This window comes from Notechis scutatus, chromosome 3 (genome assembly GCF_049901735.1).
Source record: "Notechis scutatus isolate UNSWTSFEM ecotype Mainland chromosome 3, rNotScu1.2, whole genome shotgun sequence".
NCBI classification, from domain to species: Eukaryota; Metazoa; Chordata; class Lepidosauria; order Squamata; family Elapidae; genus Notechis; species Notechis scutatus.
Window position 1 is genome coordinate 23039381 of NC_142011.1, and position 19792 is coordinate 23059172.

Genomic DNA, 19792 nt, shown 5'->3' on the forward strand with positions numbered 1-19792 from the left:
TTGAATGGAAAAACTGACATGAGGAATAGTCACATGTTTCTTATGGAATCACTGTCCTAGTTAGTACTTTGGCTCCTGATCAAACTTTAATTCACTCCAGTTAAAAAAAAATTTTTCTAGTATTTTAAAATACTAAAAGGAAATTACAAATAAAAATTCCAGCCAAGCTTATTTGGGAGTATACTTCATTCAGGTTAATAGAATTTGAACTGAGATAAGTGGATATATCCACTTACTTGGGAGTAAACTCCAACTGAACATAGTAGTAGTCACTTTGCATGGAAATAGGATTGAAATTTCAATAGTTAGGGTTTTTTAAAACAAAAATTCTAATGCCATATTAGCTTCCTTTATTTTAGCATAGTTAGTTTCCAGAACATGTTTTAATAGTGGTGATGATAATAAAAGTCTCTTTAAAAGTCGCAAGCACAGCATTATAAAAAAAACCTGTTTTATAAATTGGAAAAAAAACTATATGCATTAATTCTTTAGTCATCAGTAGAACAAATTAGATTTCTAGATAATGGATACTACTTTATTGCCATTATTTCTGCTTCTTAGTTTTTCAAAAGTGGTTGGAAATAAATGATAATGGCGATTTCTAAACCAGAGGAATTTGGAGAATTTGGTGGTGGTGGGAGGAAATGAATTTGCATGCCAAATAATTACAACTTTGTTTTGACTAACCGATAATGGTAGTTCAGCTTTTCAACAATGAGTGTCAGCAATGAAATTATTTTTTAGCTCTCGATTCCAAAAAGTGTTAATTTTAATATATCTCACTATCAAAAACTATTATATGCTCAAAGCCTTGTTGAATTACTATTGATTAAATGCATTAATAAAGATGCACAGCTATGTATATATTTTTTAATACTTTGATAAGTGTACTGGTACATAATTGGTGTCTTTTGTAATATAATCCATATTTATGTATTTATATTTTTTGGAAGAGGAATCTGAGGTTTCAGACCTTTAAGACTTCAGATTTCAAAAGGCTTCTGCTCTAAATACTGAGGAGCAGAAGACACAAATACTGAGGAGCATTACGCAGCTACTAGTCCTGCATAATAAAAAGCTACTCACCCGGGCTCCGTACATAAGTGAAATAAATAAATTAGTCTCGCCTAAGGTCTTATTTCATACCGTGTACATTTTCCTAACTATCTGGAAATCTAAGCAGTTCCAGGATGAGGAATTGAAAAGCCATCAAGTCACCTTCCCCATTAGTATAGCCAAGGGAGATTGAAGCCCAAAACCTGATAGATAAAATGAACGGAGATTCCCCGTTGAAACTAAACATTCCCAAAATTCTACAGCATTTTAAAGAAAAGGTAAGTTTTAGTACTGTTGTCTTGGAGGCATGTTTGGGACATAGTGGGAAGTCTGGGAAAACTTTAGTTTTGAGATTTCACAGACGTACCAGGTGCTGTTCTAATAAAAGTACTTTTGAGATTATGCTTGTCTCGGAGTTACTGATTGGAATGGAGGTTTGCTGGAACACTGACAACTGTTTTGAATATGCTTCCACCAAGATGTAAATAATTGGGCTCCACTGCTAAAAATAAATGAGAAGGTGGCATCACTGAAGCGGGAATAAATTTAGATTCAATGAGACATGTCCAGTGGAAGTCCCATCAATTAGTACATAAGTGCATAAGGTTATGCATAAGTGCACAATCATGCCTACCATCCCTGTCCTATTGTCCCCATTTATTCGTACCCATTTCCTGTATTCTTACTCATGTTTATACTTATGCTTATTATCTTGTAAGTGATTAACAAGTCAAATCAAATCAAATAAATCAAATAAATAAATTATCAGTGGAAATAAAACAGGTTTTTCTGCCTACCTGACCTCACAAACATTTTGGACTAATCCTCATAACTCTTGATCAGTACAGCATGTAGCACAAAACTGAGAAAGATGTGGAGACTTCCGGTTTGTCGGCTTCGCGAGCGGCAGGGATTCGCGATACTGCGCGATCCCTGCTGCGCTAGCCGTTTTTGGTGCTCCGATCCGGACGGGTTTGGAGCTAAGGCTGCCCTGCAGGGGCAGCTGAAGATAGGGGGGATCCGGAGAGGGGTTTGGGGGTGTTGCAGACCCCCTCCCCGGCCGGCAGAACCCCCTTTTCCCAAGACGGTGCAGCGGCGGTCCGTAATGGCCGCCACAAAGAAGCCGGCAGCTGGGCAAGAATGCGCAGGAGGAAGAGGAGAAAGTCTTTGAAAGTGAAAGTTTTTCTTGATTGACCCAGGACTCTAAGACATATTTAACATAATTCCTGGAAATTATGGCTTTTTGAATGATACTTTCCAGAAGAGAAAACAAGCGGCAATTTTGAGGTGCTGAAAGGAAAGTTTACTCTCCTTCCCTACGGAATCAACAAGTGGATACTGAGAAACCTGTCTTTTCAGGTAAAAACTGGCTTTATGTGATAAGTGGGAAGGGAGAGGACAAAAAATATATTTATATGTTAAGATTTTGTTGGAGGAGATGCCTTAAGGATCTGAAGACTGAAATGTATTGCAATAAGGCTTTAAGATACAGATTTGGACTTTCTTTTTTTGATTGATACTACCCCAGGAAGAGAAAGTGAGAACTTTGTCTTGTCTTGGATTGATTGATGACTTTGGGATTGTTCTATTTTTTGAAATATCTTGGTTGTTGCAAGAAGAAAGAGGGGGGAAAAAAGAAAAGAAAAGATTTATAATGGCTTTTTCTGTTGAGGAACTGAGAAAAGAATATGAGCAAACAAAAAAAGATGGCAAAGATGGTGTAAAAGAAGCCTTCCTTTTTTTAGAAATGGCGCTTGCTACCTATCAACAAACACTACAACAGATGGAGGAGGAGGAGGAGGAGGAGGAGGAGGAAGAAGAAGAAGAAGAAGAAGAAGAAGAAGAAGAAGAAGAAGAAGAAGAAGAAGAAGAAGAAGAAGAAGAAGAAGAAGAAGCCATCTTTAATGAATTTCAAAATTTAACTAAGAAAGAAGGAAGAAAGAAAGGAAGGAAAATGAAGGACTTAAGATTTAAAAAAACACTCAAGAAAGAGAAAAATAAGGTGCAAAATCAATATAATGATAGTAAACAAAAGAAAAAAGGAACACAACAGAGAAGGGAAGCCAGTAAGGCAGAGGCTAGGAGAAGGGTGGGTAGAAAGGTCTGGTGGGAGAAGAAAGAAAGGGAAAAGGTGGAGAAAAGCCACAAAGTTTTGAAATCAGATGGGAAAAGAGGAATCTTTTTTAGGAACAAAGGGTAAAGTATAATTTCTTTAAAAAAGATTTTGCAAGGTACATAAGATGGTATTGTAGCATTTGTATTAGAAATAGAAAATTAGAATGGTTTAAGAGTTAATAAGAGATTAAAATGTTGAAATGTTTAGTAATGATTGATTTTAAAATTTAATAAAATATAAAACTGAGAAAGATGTATGACTAACTTCTTCTAGTTCTAATTAATACAAGCCACACTTTAAGAGGAAGAAATAATCTAAGCCACAATGTTCTTGTTTGCTTTATGAAAACATCTTCCGATTATGAGAATGATTAAATATCTTAAATTAGCAAATTTGTTACAGAAGCAAGAACATCTGATTTCCCATTTAGCCCATCCAATTTTCTTCCTTTTCTCTTTTTAGGCTCAATTTTTTATTATGTTTAAAAAGCATAAGATTTAAAAAAGAGGGTTATGGAAAAGAAAGGTCAAAGAAAGAGCAAAAACAAGAGTGCAAAAGGAAAGAAAAAGAAAAGAAAAGAGAGAAAGGAAGAAAAAGAATAACTTCCAATTTTCTTTGCTACAAATACAGATATAAAATTCTTAACATCTTACTTGAGAAACAATAATACACAGTATTTCTAATATCATAAACAGTTTAAACATCAAATCCAAAAATTATATTCAACATCTTTGGCAACTCTAATTTTCAATAAATTGGTGGAGCAATTCACTAGGCATTCTTCTGTGGGGTATATGTGGAGGGAGAAGGAAATATTTTTCTTTATAACAATTAATTGGTTAAGTTGTATAGTTGGGACTCCTTTTTTGTCTGTGAAGAAAACTTTACTAGCTCCCTGTTATGCAGCAAAATCACCCGTGCTGAAATGGCTGTATGGATTTGGAACTTTTGTACCTGTCCTTATGGATCCATAGACGTGGAGACATAATTCATGTTTTACTCTTTTGTTAGTTTTATACACAGTTAAAGGGATAGTTTATATCACTTAATGACCTTAAGGATGTCTTTTGTTTTAATTCTTGCATTTTTTTTGAACTAATTGTTTTTACTATTGTTCACCTACTGTTTTGTCTAACATTTTCATTGTTTGTCTACTGCTTTGGACAGAGACTTTGAAGAGGAACAGGGCTAGTAATAAAAACAGCAATATTACCTAGATAGGGATTGGAACCTGAAGAAACACTTGATTCAAGAGATCATAAAAAAATTATCACAAAATTAATTAGGTTCTGTAAAGTAAAGTTTAACTCTATGGATGGATGCACACATCATAATTTGCTTCCCAGTCAGAATGTTTCCAAGACATTTTCAGTAATTTCTATGATATTATCAATAGTATCTAATGCTTCCTATTTTATTTTTCTCAAGTCTTCCCAAGCATATTTTTTCTGGTCCATCATATGTTTGAAGTGTGTGAGTTTCAGTTTGCTGGTCATCAGGCTGCCTAATTAGTATAGGCAATTTAGCAGGTTAAGGAAAAGAAAGTTATGAATCTTTTGAATGTATTATTGATCTGTACATGTCATACATGTGTTATTTCTGAGCGTATTTTCATTATCAGTATCATTCTTTTTTTCTCCTTTTATGACTAAACAAAGTTATTTGTGCTTTCTGTAATTCACATCTCTCTTTTGATCATTTGAGAGATTGGAAGAGCATCATAGTCTAGATCAGTTCCTTAAATACAGTATCCTATATTTTTTTCTTTATCAAAGAATCTCCAAATACTTATATGGCAGATTGCTGAAGTTTACATGGTGAAAGGCTCAAATCTCATCTCTCTAAAATCTTCCTGGTTTTCAGATTTAACAATCAAGAGGGATACAATCAAGATCAAGTGAGGTACTAATACTACTCTATAAAGCCTTAGCAAGACCACACCTAGAGTACTGCATCCAGTTTTGGTCACCACACTATAAAAAAGATGTTGAGACTCTAGAAAAAGTACAGAGAAGAGCAACCAGGATGATTAGGGGACTGGAGACTAAAACATATGAAGAAAGGTTACAGGAACTGGGCATGGCTAGTCTAGTGAAGAGAAGGACCATGGGAGACATGATAGCAGTCTTCCAATATTTGAGGGACTGCCACAGAGAGGAAGGGGTCAAGCTATTTTTTAAAGTGCCTGTAGGCCAGACAAGGAATAATGGATGGAAACTAAACAAGGAGAGATTTAACCTGGAAATAAGGAGAAACTTTCTGACAGTGAGAACAATCAACCAATGGAACAGCTTGCCCTCGGAAGTTGTGGGAGCGCCATCACTTGAGACTTTCAAGAAGAGATTGGACTCCCATCATCTGTCAGAAATGGTGTAGGGTCTCCTGCTTGGGCGGGGGGGTTGGACTAGAAGACCTACAAGGGCCCTTCCAACTCTGATTATCTGTTAATGATATCCTGACGCCCAACTCCTGGCTTTGAATAATGGTCTGGCAGTTCCTGCTGCAACCAATTACCTTCCAGGTAACACCTTACCTAGTGCCCAACCTACAAGCCCAAAGTATGAGAGAGAGGATAGAAGATAGGCATCTTCTGTTATTTTCTTGGTGAATAAAAGGTCAACTTCTTTTAATCATTTAGTGAAGAGGTACAATAATGGGATCAATCCTACCTACCCCACTTTGGGAACCAGCTCCATCTCATAAGAAATAAAAGAAATCTAATTTTATTTTTTTAAAAATAAATAAAAACTAGAAAGAATTATGATTTTTTTACTAGGCATAATTCCACAATATATATTAATAAAAAAATCATAGTTTACTAAAATATATATTAGCAACCAGGAGGACAAACTTAGCACAACAGTGGAAAAATACATTATGAACAATATAGGACTCAGAAATTTTAACTTGGAAAATATGAAGTAATGAGAATTCAACAGCACATATTCACAACACAGGTTTAGCAAATTTAAGCAAAAATAGCATATGTGTGTGTGTGTGTGTGTGTGTGTGTGTGTGTGTGTGTTTTCTTAAGTTTTTGCGGGTATTTATATGTGTGCTATTCAGCTTTGTTCGGGTATTTTCCCACGTCATTATAGTTGTGCTTTTAAAGTTGTAGCAACGTTTCGGCAGAATCTCATCTGCCATCATCAGGCTTCTGTATAGTGTTCGTTTGTTCATTTGTTCATTCGTTTACCCCCTATATTATGCAGCAAGGCAAATGTAAATATTTAAAGAATAGTTTTTATTTTAAGAAGAAAAATAGACTAAAGGACTTAGAATAGAAATCCAGGAGTATTTTAAATGTTTATAACATTATATATTGTAGAAGTACAACAAAGGGGAAGTTGGAAGCTAAATATTTATTTATAATGTTTTTAGAAGCCTTTTTTCTTTGTATCTTTAAATACAAAATAGTGGAGATTTGAGTACTCAGATATTTTCTCCTATTGTTAAATTATTCAGTTTACTTTATTCTTTATGGTTAATTTCCTTATCATTTGAGCACTAACTGTACAACCCTCATAACTCCTTGGTCCACTTATGCATATATTTCTGTATTAATTATTTTTATCTTTGTTTTTTTCCTTTTTATTTCTTTCTCTATTCTTTTAAAAATGATTAATATGTTTTAGAAGACAAAGACCTGTTTCACTTTAAGTATGACAATGTAGTATCAACATAAATTATAGAACTGCCCAGATCATGTCATGCGTCAGCTTACAAATTAATTTTAAAAGAAAAAATCCAAACAAAAATACCATATTCGAGACAAACCACATGATGATGTGGGCCTGAACAATGGAAAACTGTCTGCCTTAATCTCTTAAAAAAACTAGAGTGGTTTCAGATTATTATTAGATCACAAGAAGGTTCTAAGAGAAAAAAAAAATCATCCTGAATACAGCCTGAAGGATGACAAAAGGCTAAAATTATACCCAATTCTCCAAATTTTACAGACTATAAAGCATCACACAGAAGAAAGAAAACCCTAAAGCAAATTCCTGACTATACAGTTTATCATTTGTGTGTGACTTTCCAGTCAGTCCTGTCTTCTGGTGCCTGCCTTGATTAACCCCTGAGGTTTTCTGAGTAAGATTTGTGAAGTGGTTTTTCCTTGCCACCTTCTTCCAATATTTGAGAGAGAAGAATTGGTTCAAGGTCATCCAGCTGACATCATGCTTCCAGAACTTCCAGTTCTCCTGTTCTTCCACCTGGTGCCTTCAACCAGTACAGGTAGTCCTCGATTTACAACCACAATTGAGCCCAAAATTTCTATTGTTAAGTGATCCATTTGTTGAGTTTTGCCCTATTTTACGACCTTTCTTGCCGAAGCTGTTAAGTGAATCACTGCAGTTGTTAAGTTAGTAATACAGTTGTTAAGATAATCTGGCTTCCCCATTGACTGCTTGTCAGAAGTTTTTAAAAAGTGATCACATGACCCCAGGACACTGCAACCGTCATAAATATGAGTCAATTGCCAAGCATCTGAATTTTGATCACATGCTCATGGGAATGCTTCAATGATCATGTGAAAACGGCCATAAGTCACTTTTTTCAGTGCCATTGTAACTTCGAACTGTCACTAAATTAGCTGTTTGAAGTGGAGGAGTTCCTGTATAACAAACTGGCTCTTATCTCTGATCTATGTACCTGTATAAAAATATGGAAGTTTCTTTTCCCACGTTCTTCCAGCTGGATCTTTATGGAGGGTAAAATAGATTGATCTGAAGAAAGTAATGCCATACTATTGTAAGGCAAGCCCTGTTCCCTTTGATTCACATGCGCATCCCAAAGGGAAAGATCTTGCAAAATAATGTTGCTTTTACTATTCCAAAATGAGACTGCAGATGCCCAGTTCCCAAACTGTAATTAGAGGCTGTTGGGAACATGAAAATCTCTTCCAGCCTTGGTTCATCAGAGATTCTCTCTCTAGGAATGGCACAGGCTGGAGAAACCTGCATCGCAAAGCCATCTCTCATTAATAGAGGTGGTGTAGTGTTTATTTAAGCCTGCAGGCTGGCACCTAATCTACATTCACCCAGACGACTTTCTGGATCTCAAGCCTTGGCACAGGTTGGCTGCATTTGGTATCTATTGCATATATTTTGCTGTTGGTTTTCTGGATTTCTCACTTGTTTATTTCTTGTACTGTTTTTTTTCTTTACCTTGTTGAGTTTTAGCTTGTTCTCTTTATATTGCAAACCTCCCAGAGTTGGTTTGGAGTGAGGTGACACTGAACTCTACTTAGTCAATCAGCCAATACATTCACAACAGCCTACAAAGAGAAAGGGGTGCATTTTCCAGTTTAAAGACAAAACCTGCGGTCACCCGTCCTTTCTTTAATCGGTTTGCCAAAAGAGGGAGAATCACAATGTCACCTTGCTGCATTCCCAGAGTACTAGCAACATTTGACCTTTGAGCACCAATTTTCTTAATGTAAGAATAATAAATTGTTGATTTCAGGGAGTCTCTAACAGTATGTTTATGAACCGAAAGGATCTGAGTTACCATGCTGTATGTTCAAGTGAGATTTGTGCCAAATACATTCTTTTATTTCCATTAGGAAATGTTACTTATAGACATGATAGTAGCTGGATTGTTCCTCTGGGACAGTTTTTTTAAAGTATCATCTGAAGACTCCCTCGAGACCTTCTCAGAAGTCCAGGAAATAAAAAATATTTTCCTGATATTAGATATTTGGAAATATATTTAAATATAAAACAGTTGCTCTTCTCTGTTTGTTAAAATATATAGCTTTGTTCATGGAAATATATTACTACCTAATGGGTTTAATATAGGTAATTTTTACATGATACAATAAATAAAAATTCCATGAACATGTTAGTATTAACCTTTAATATGATAAATATTGATAAATACAACCCATACAAGCAAAAGCTCTTTTGGGATTCTCCATAATTTTTAAAAGTGGGGTTGGGGAATCTCGCTAATGAGCAATAATTTGATTAGGTGGCTCCAATTGTTTGTTAATTGGATGCTGTCTCTTAGCCTTCTAAAATATTACTTTTTTGTCCCTTTTGAATATTTCTAAAATTGTTTTGTTGTTTTACACGGCAGCAGGGAGTCATGCCATGTGCGATGTGTGGCCATAGAATTATGACCAAGGCATCAATTTATGAGCTGTTTTTTGTGGTGAATTGTAATTGGAGCAACCTTCTTCCATTTTCCATTTTCAAGGTTAACCGCACCAAACTTGATTGCAGGAAATACGACTTCAGCAACAGAGTGGTCAATGTCTGGAATACTCTACCTGACTCTGTGGTTTATTCCCCAAACCCCAAAAACTTTAACCTTAGACTGTCTACTATTGACCTCACCCCTTTCCTAAGAGGTCTGTAGGGGGCGTGCACCAACGTGCCTACCGTCCCTGTCCTATTGTTTCTTTTATTTTTCTTATATATACCCATTTCATGTATTCATAACTATGTATATACTTATACCTATTATCTTCTAAGCGATTGACAAATCAAAATAAATAAATAAAATAAATAAAAATAAATTTTGCCCCCTCTCTACGCCCTACCACATAGCGATCTGGCCTAGCTGTGCTACAATGCAATGGCAGTTGAGGAAAATCTGGAGTCCCTGGCCCATAGCTGCTTCCTCGTTCCCGAAAAATCCCTCCTCGAAGCATAGGAAAGAAAGACGAGGTGGAAATCTTTCGGCAACCACTTCTGGCTGAGCTGAAGTCAGATGAGGAAAGGCAGACAGACGCTAAAAGCCCGCTCTCCTCTCCTCTCCTCTCCTCCCCCCCACGAAGCGAAGCCTGCCGGGTCGGGCTGAGGTGAGGCCCAGCGCGGACCCGGAACGGGGGCGGAGCGCTTCAAAAAGGGACTGAGGGCAAGGAGAGCAAAGAAGGGGAGCGCCAGGAGCCGGGAAGAAAGCGGAGGCGAGAGAAGAGCGGGAGAGCGGCACAGACAGAAGCGCGCCGGGGAAAGAGCGAGAGCGTCTGCGCTCCTCCGGACCATGGACGCCTTCGTCCTCGGCGCAAGCTGGCTGAACTTTCTCCTGTTGCTGCTCCTGCTGCTCCTGCTGCTGGTGGTCTCGCTCAGCGGGAGGATTAGGTGAGTGTCTGGCGGGATCCATTCCGCGCGCCTCCAGGGAAGGGTCGGGACAGGTGGGAATCTATCGCTGCCACAGCACAGCACAGAAATAAGTTTGGGAGATCGCCACTAAATGTGGCTTCCGTCCCTTACAGGTGAGGTCGGTGCGACGGTTAGAGACCTTACAAGTGGATCGCTTTACGATGCCTGGAATGGGTTGAGAGTATAATAGAAGGCAAGAGCTTTGCCGGAAGGGAGTAATTTGATGGAGGGAGTAATATGAATTATGAGGTGGAGAAACAGGATCGGGTAAGTTCCTGGAAAACAAGCTCATCCAACCTTACTGATGGGAAAGCCAGTGCTAGGAAAGGAAGAACAATACTTTATCTCATCACTAAGTGCATTGATTAATCGGTGGAGTTAGAAGAGCATTGTGGTGGCTTCAGTTGATCTCAAAATAACTAAGCCTGATTAATAATTGGATGGAAAATCATTCGGAAATATCAGGGGTTTTGGCGCAAGTAGGAAATCTCAAAAACATCCTGAAATGAAGCAATGGCAAACTAGAATAGAATAGAATAGTTTATTGGCTAAGTGTGATTGGACACACAAGGAATTTGTCTTGGTGTAAATACTCTCAGTATACATAAAGAAAAGATACATTCGTTAAGAATCAAGAATAATAACGTACAACACTTAATGATAGTCATAGGGTACAATCAACAATCAAATCATACTAAGAAACTAGCCTTGAAGACTATGTGCGCTTTTTACACATACAGTCATGTTTAACTGTACTTTATAGAATAAATCATGATTGGATAGATTCATTCAAATGATAAATTATTATGTCGTGAGTTTTTAACATTTGTGTCAACCCAGCTAATAAATGAGAGGGCTTTTTAATAAAAATATGAGATGATTTTTTAAAAAAATCATACTGATTTTGATAGCATTGTTTCCGGGAACAGAACCTAAGCTCATCTTCTTTAAATAGGAACTAAAAGGTGTGATTTTATAGAAGCTTTTATGAGCTTTTATGCTTGACAGATTCCTGAGACTTCCCAGGATGTTGGACTTAGATAAACCTTTTGGGATGATCCGTTATGCAATTTCTTTGTTCACGTAGCATGTGCCTGTTATGCAGCTCTCAAATCTCACCTGGTATGTGTGGGTGTGTCTTGAGAGGACTATAGATTATCTAACTACAAAATATTCTATTTTATGCTGGAGTCCCCAAGTCTGCCCACAGTATTTTCCTTGGCACCCACCAGAGTTTCTACATTTCTTGATTGGTGGCAGTGGTATTATAGTACTGTTGTTCCAATACAAAATTTTTCCAGTCTGGAAACTCAAGTGCCAACTTGTGATGGCATTTTTATGTCTAAAAATGTCTGTGGTTCTTAAGTGAGCAATAGAAACACACTGTCATATGAAAATGCCACTTACAACTTCTTTTGAAAAGCCTGGTTTGTATCACCTCAGAAGATTTAACTTGAGCCAGGTAAGCCATGTCTGCTATATTAGTATAGCATTTTAAGCTTGTTTGGTATTAACCATGGGGAGGAATTTGTGCTTTATGCAAGCTAAATTCATTTGGTGAGTTTAGAATACAGTATATTGTATGGACCCAAAAATGGTTAATTCAAAAGCATCTACAGCTGGTACAGAATGCACCTGCATGGGCAGTTAAGTGCCCTCTTCAATGCATCAGTGCGTGCTCTATGAGCTGCTGGTTTTAAACTGTGAAGCCCTTCATGGTATGGGGCTGGGGTTTTAAAGGGCCACCTCTTCCCCATCATACTGTATCTACCTGTCCCATTAGGTCCAACAAAAGAGGCATATTCCAGAGTCATGAACTTGAGATGGGCCACCATATAAATTGAGATATTAGCAATAAATAAACAACATTAAGAAAGTTGTGCAAAAATAGTTATTCTGCACAATAAAAAACAGACAAAATTAGAGTGTGTGAGGAGAACACACAACTAAAAAGGAGATGTGCCAGCTAGAAGGATGCTACATTTGGGGGGGGAGGGGGGAGTTTTTGCCTTAACTGATACACTATGTTTGTTTCTGTATGGAATGCATTTTCCATAATAGTTCAGATGTAGAATTTGTATGAATATTGCAATAGTAAATATTTCATCTGTTTTTCTTTCTGAGCAACATCCATTTGCTTTTAGCAAATAGAGTATTTTTTAATTTTTTTGTAAGATCAAATACTTTATTTAGTACTTGGGGCATAACTGTTCTTTATTCTGCTTCTTGACCAAATAACTTCTCTGCAGCCTTTTCTAGTTTGCATCCTAGACATTGGGGGGAGGAGGGGGAAATGATCAAACAACCTATCAAGAATGGTTAACATGACATTTGATGTGTGGTTGGTTCATTAGCAAATTATTTTTTATTAAAACTACCTTGGCATCCTATTATTTGAAAGGCACTCTGCCCCCACACGCCAAATCCCCACCCAATACCATTTCATGGATATTTATTTGTATCTTCTTGCCTTTATTGTTTTTACAAATAACTTAAGGCAGTGAACATATCCAACACATCTTCCTACTCCTATTTCCCTCACAACAGCAATTCTGTGAGGTAGGTTGGGCTGTGAGAGAGTGACTGGCTCAAAGTTACCCAGGTGGCTAATGAATATGTGAAACTCACCATGGGTTAAAATCGTGGCTAAGTGCAGTATGCAAACCATACCAATGTGTATTAGAGACTGTTTAAAAGTAAGCCATAAAAATAATATAAGAAAAAAATTAGCCCAAATAAAAATTAGTAAAAAAAAAGTTACACTAAAGCAAAGGAACTTTCTAAAATAGTTAATCACTATAACCACAACAGAACAGTTTTACCAGCTACTCCAAAGACCTTTTAGGAAAATTAATTGCATATACAAAGATATTCTGTTACAATAACAGGAAATCTTACATAATCAAAACTCTTGGCTATTTCTGTTATAACAGAGTAATATATCTGTATCTCTTGACAGCTATTTTGATAAAAATGTATGCACTTATATTTTTAATTCTTTCCAACCCAATGTTGGAAATGTATGTTGGAAAGTATGCTGGAAAGTAATTTTATACAGAGACTCAAGGTTCTTGTCAATCTGCTTGCCTGCATGATAAGTCTCTGGAAACTGAGCAGAATGGGTCCTCATTCAATCTGTGTAAGAGCAGCTCTCAAAAGAAAAACCAAATTAAAAAAAACAGGTGGGCTCTTGCTAGGATCTGGTAAAAGAAAAAAATTCAGAAAAAGTCAGCCAATATACAGAGAACGCTGCAAATTCCTCCATTCTAACCTCCTGATCGTAGATCCAGAGCAAAGAATATTTATTTAATTAGACCCCTACACACAAACACAGACAAAAGACAAAAGGAGAGCAGAAGCATGCACATGACACAAGCACCCACAAAAATGTGACATATTATTTCATTGAAGGAGCAAGTTTACACAGCTGCTTCTTTTTGGCCAAAAGAACAAATCCAAAAGTCATGCTCTATATCAGTGCTTCTCAATCTTGACCACTTTAAGATATGTGGATTTCAACTCCCAGAATTCCCCAGAACAGCATGGGGAATTGCTAAGGTTGAGGAAGCACTGCTCTGTATACTTTCCCTACTTGTATTTTAATTGATGCATTTAGCCCAGGGATGAACAATTTGCAGCTGCAGTGCAGCAACCCACATTTCTGAGTTCCTAGAATCACAACTGCTAACAATTTGCATTACTGCTTCCAAAAAAATGAAGTAAAAGCCCTAAAATAGACAAAATATCTGGAAAAGGAATGTTTCCAAACTTCATCCAAAAATCTAGAGAACCACACTTCCTAATTGTGATATAATGAGTATTTATGACCGAAAACCTATGGTTTGTACTCATCGGACAGCAACCATCCCAGATGGGAAGAGCGCTCAAGTAGTATGATTAGCCTGGACTCACCATATAAGTACCAGAGAGCAAAGTCTGACAAAACACCCCTTTGCTCCCCACACACCTTTGAGCCTTATATAGTCTTTCCCAAGCAAAAGGTCCCAGTATGGGCATATTTTTATATTATTGTCAGAGAACAATAAAGTAGCTACTTTGAACTTTATACATGTGCATCTGATTGTTCACATCTGACACACCCTGATCTTCTGTTTTATATCTCTGTCCCTGCAATTGTTAGATCATCTGACTGCCAAAATGGTCTCCATCAAACTCTTTGAGTTTTGCACAACCTTGGCAAGCCTTTGTTACATTAAGAATAGCTGGGTTCAACAATAATTACTCATAGGTAAAAATATGTAACAGATGGGTTTTATCACACTTAATCTCCAGGATTGTATTTTTTGCTTTTCTATCACTATGTCATTGTTTCAGTTTACTATTAATTATTTTGACCTAATGTATCTAAAAGTACTCAATCCATGCATGTTTCTTTTTAAAAAGACCAGCAATTGTATGTGCATATATGGATGGTTTAATGCTGTGATGCTATTTTTTAAACTTACATTTTGTATGTTCCAATGTTAGAGCTTAGGTTTTTAAAAAACTCTATCATATTTCAAATTAAACAAGCTATCTTTGCATAGTGAGTGACATTAAATACTACCCAAGTCTTTAGAAATGTGAGTGGATTTTAGACTAAAGAAAATTTCTATTGACTAGGCCGGGGAGCTATGTGGTTTTTTTTAATAATTGCATTGTAATGCAATATTCTTCATGTTTATTCAGAGTAAGCTCTATTGATTAAAGGTTGACTTACTTACACCTATATTTAAGATTCAAGGTTTATATGCAAGTTTTTCTAGGATTAATTAGTTATAAATTATTTTGGCTACCTATATACAGTATTATTTAATTACATAAGACAAGAATGGATAGGGAAACCCTTTACAGAATTTTAGCCCATATTATTCCATGTCTTGAAGGAAAACCAAAATGATACATTTGTTCTGAAGGATTGAACATTCCCAACCTCTCTCCAATGTGAGGGTTTGCATTTTTAGAATAATTATTTTAACATTTTTATATTCCTGCAATAAATTTAGCATTTGATCATTTTTCTTCTGGCCTGTGTTTGTTGATGCTCCTTAAACTTTGGTGCCCCAAGCCATTGTCTGCTCAACCTGAACTTAAAGCTGGCCCTGGGGAAGACATACTGTATTAATGTCCACGATGCCATTTTACACATGCCTTTCTTGTCACTAACAGACTCACTTCTTCCCTGACAGTCAATTTTAAAGTTTCAATTTTAATGAAGTGGGAAGAGGCTACACTTGGGAAGAGGGTACCCTGCAGAGCAAAATGCCAGTGTATAAACCTTACATTTATTTCCAACAATCCTATCAGGTCCACATAGGCCCCCAGAGCACTGTTAGGAAATAAAAGAGGTGGATTTCATAAATATATTAAATGAAGAGGATTAAATAGAACAATGGACTGGCAAAGAGCATCCTAATAGATTAAATAAATTCATCAGTTGGCATGCTACTGAGTTGAAATCACGTTGTACCTAGCACTTATTTGTGACTCACCCAACCTCCCACATTACGATCAGTTCTGGAGTTAGAAGTTTTAACAAGCTTCCCCTTGTTAAAAAGTTACAGGTCTCATTAAGGTGTGTACCTAAACAGGATCTTGGATCACCACACCATCTTTTTCAAAGGAGAATACTGTGCCCCTGTATGGCTTAACAGCTGCCATACTAGTAAGCTAGACGGCAGACTCAACGACACCATGAGGATTATAAGTGGATGTATTAAAACCATTCTGACTTGCTGGCTTCCTGTTCTGAGCCATGTAGCACTGCCAGTTTTACAAAGGCAAGTTGGACTACTATTTCTTCTTGTGCCATATCCATGATCGGATGTTGGTGACTAATGAGAGAATACAGAAAAATTATGAACAGCTCACTCCTACTGGTGCATGCTGACCTTTGCCATTGATCAGCAGGAAGACTCAAATCCAGGAAACCACTTGCACAAGATCTGCCCAACAACTTTAACATCGATTTCCAATAGAAAGCCAAATCGGTCACTGAACTTCCAGGCCTAGGAAGACATATAAATAATCCCACAAAAAGGTGCCAGGCTTTGAACTACCACACAAGCAATGGACAATCCTGAATAGGATTCGCACCTCATGTGGTGTCTGTGGTGTCTGCATAAATGGGACATAACATCCTCCCCTCAGTGTGACTGTGGGGTCCCATGTCAAACTGTAGATCACATTGTGACAGACTAAGCTGAGGGCACATACCTGATTTTTTTTTCTTATATATGATGCTGCATTTCAATGGTTAGATGGCCCAGACATTTGAATTTGAAGACAGATCTTTTTTACATTTATATTTTAGTGTATTTTATTAATCGAAGTGAAATGTTAATATATATTGCAAGCAGAGGTGGTATTCAGCAGGTTCTGACCAGGTCTGGAGAACCGGTAGCGGAAATTTTGAGTAGTTCAGAGAACCAGCAAATACCACCTCTGACTGGCCCTGCCCGCATCTATTCTCTGCTTCCCGAGTCCCAGCTGATCGTCTGGGTCTTCTTTTGTTGCCCTGCACAGGAGAACAGAGCTGGAAAGCAGGTTAATGGGGTGGGGAGGGAATGGGGATTTTGCAGTATCCTTCCCCTGTCACGCCCACCAAGCCACGACACACCCACCAAGCCACGTCCAGAACCAGTAGTAAAAAATTTTTAATCCCGCCACTGATTGCAAGTCCATGTGCAATAGGCCATATGCTAAATAATCAGCAAGGAATTTAAAAGGAAAATACAAATTAATTTGCAGATGAATGCATTTACTCATTACATGGCTGGCTTCATCTTTCATAGTTTATTATAACAGATATACATCCTGGAAAATTATTTAAATATTAATTTTTACAATAATTTTAAAATTATATATCAATGTATACACAAAATGTTGACAGTGAGATGGATGGCACATAAATTTAATAAGTAAGTAAGTAAGTAAGTAAAAATGCTCTAAACTTCTTTTTCCAAGGAAGCTGTATATTTGATGAAGAAGGGATTGAGAGCAAACTACAAAAATTTACTTTGTAGGTGTCTTTAGCAACCATTGTACTTGAATTCTCTGTCTTATAAACTTGGAAAGCCCTTTCTTCTTTTTGTCCTTGTGGAACTAAGAAACACATTTTGTAATTTATTACCCTCTGGGCTTAACTATAGAGAAAGGCAGAATGGCAGCGCAGCCAACTTTCTCTATTTTTAGAATCAAACAGCCCGTAGTTTATATTAGTTAAGCAGTTGATAGTCCATAGTTTATATCAGTTAAGTAAGTTGTTGGTTAACAACTGATTTCTATGTGATCTTTTGGGCTAAATAGAAAAATGTTTTATTAAGAAATGCATTGAATTGAATTTATTCAGCAGATCTGGAAACTAAAACCTAGGAAAACATTGAATTGTGATTGCTTCATCCTTTTCATTCTTGGTCAGAAAAGTAGCTGGCAACCTTATAAAAACAGTGGTGTCGGTTTCACCCATACTTATAGAATCATAGAATAACAAGAGTTGGAAGGGACCTTGGAGGTCATCTGGTCCAACCCCCTGCTCGAGCAAGAGAGTCTATTCCAAATATTAGCCTCTACCTAGGATCGAACTGACAGCCTCCTGATTATGGATTATTATGTATTTCAAGGACAATAGCTGTATATGAACAGATTGTTGAAAGACACGAGATCTGTATCTGGGGCTGTTTTTTTTCTCAGAGGAGGAGCCATTTGGGGGGGGTGTCACCATATGGGAGGAGGTTTCACCTAAAGTAAGAATTTTATATAGGAAAAGAATGGAGCAACTGAAATGCTTTTCATTTTAAATAAATAAAACTATATTTTATTTTAGCATTTTTACTGGATGAAAGTAGCTCAGAACCCATGGAGGAAATAATTACATGAGCATAGATTGAACATTCTGAATCTAGAGGTATACAATATGCTGAAGCAAGGAGATAGCACAAGACTGGCAGGATTGTGGTGTTTGTTTGGTAGTGAGGACTATGTTAAAGATATATAACCTTTTCTGATTTATAATGTGCTTTCAATTAATTTCAGACATCTGCATCCCATTAAATTAATGTTCAAGATGCAGCAGTTAAACATAGCACAATTACTCTGGGAAATTCATCTGCTAACCACAAACACATTTTGACAGGGGTTTTTAAATTGTGATACATTTATCTAAATTATACTTTATCTAACCAGGGCTCTGTCTTCTCAATATGGACAGTAGTTATCTGAGCCAATAATTCACCCCTTAAACAGTTTTCTTAATTTAATTTTCTCTTTAAACTTCTGCCATATGATGCCAATTACCTCTACCATAATGAGAGGGGTTATATATATATATTTTTTAAAAAGGATTGCAATTGAGATAAGATTCATTAGACTTTTGAGCCACAAAGAGAAAGGGGTCAAGCTATTTTCTAAAGCACCTGTAGGCCAGACAAGGAATAATGGATGGAAACTGAACAAGGAGAGATTTAACCTGGAAATAAGGAGAAACTTTCTGACAGTGAGAACAATCAACCAATGGAACTGCTTGCCCTCGGAAGTTGTAGGAGCGCCATCACTTGAGACTTTCAAGAAAAGATTGGACTGCCATTTGTCAGAAATGGTGTAGGGTCTCCCGCTTGGGCAGGGGGTTGGACTAGATGACCTACAAGGTCCCTTCCAACTCTGTTAAATTGTTTGAGGCTGTTTTACAAATATCTCTGTCACAGCAGTTGTTTTGCAAGTGTGGCAATCGACATTGAAAAATAAGACAGTGGAAACTTTTATGCTTTTTACTATATACTGTGACATTGTTTACAGTAGTGTTGGAACAATACAACAGTACAACACAGTACTGGTATTCAGGCAGTGTCGGGTTTCCTCCTAAGTCTTCCTCCTAGAGATTCCCTCTAGTCTAGTTCTCCTCCTTCCTCTTCCTTTCTCTGAGTCACTTTTCAAGAAGCAATTGGACACCCGTTTGTCTGAAATGGTATAAGGTGAACCTATGGCACTCGTGCCACAAGTGGCACACAGAGCCATTTGTGCCAGCACGTGAGCCGCAGGCAAACTTACCTTACTGCACTTGCGCACACCTCACAGCTGATTTCCCCCCCGGTTGGTTTAAGGCCTTTTTTGGCATCCCAGAGGCTTGGAAAAAGCCTCTGCAAAGCTTCTCAGACTGAATTATAGGCTCATTTCGTCACTTTTTGTCACTCGTTTCGTCACTGTAATACCGGAAGTGACAAAACGGGCCTATAATTCAGCCTGAGAAGCCTTGCAGAGGCTTTTTCCAAGCCTTTGGGAGGCCGAAAAAGGCCTCAAACCAGCCGAAAAATCAGCTGTGAGGCGCAGTGCAGGTAAGGGGGTGGGGGTGAAGGATTGTGAGTGCATGCGCAAGGGGCATGGGGAGGGGGGGCGCGCATTCCATTCTGGGTGCTGGCACGCAAGTGCGGGCCCGCTGGTGTGCTCGCAATTTTTGGCACAGGAGCCCAGAAAGGTTAGCCACCACTGGACTAAGGTTTCCTACCTGAGCAGGGAG

At 37.5% G+C, this 19792-nt stretch overlaps 1 protein-coding gene across 2 annotated transcripts in view; it reads left to right on the forward strand.

Annotated features, from left to right (window-relative positions):
* The first annotated feature begins 8091 nt into the window (after positions 1-8091).
* PTGIS (prostaglandin I2 synthase) overlaps positions 8092-19792 on the forward strand; it is a 47967-nt gene continuing 36266 nt past the window's right edge. The window contains exons 1-2 of one of the 2 annotated variants that reach the window (XM_026664988.2): positions 8092-8248; positions 9727-10260. In XM_026664988.2, the coding sequence (XP_026520773.1) occupies positions 10163-10260 (98 nt within the window). In that variant the 5' untranslated portion in view covers positions 8092-8248; positions 9727-10162. Of the gene's footprint in view, positions 8249-9726; positions 10261-11580; positions 11744-19792 lie in introns of those variants that run through there. The other variant, XM_026664989.2, reaches the window with a different exon arrangement.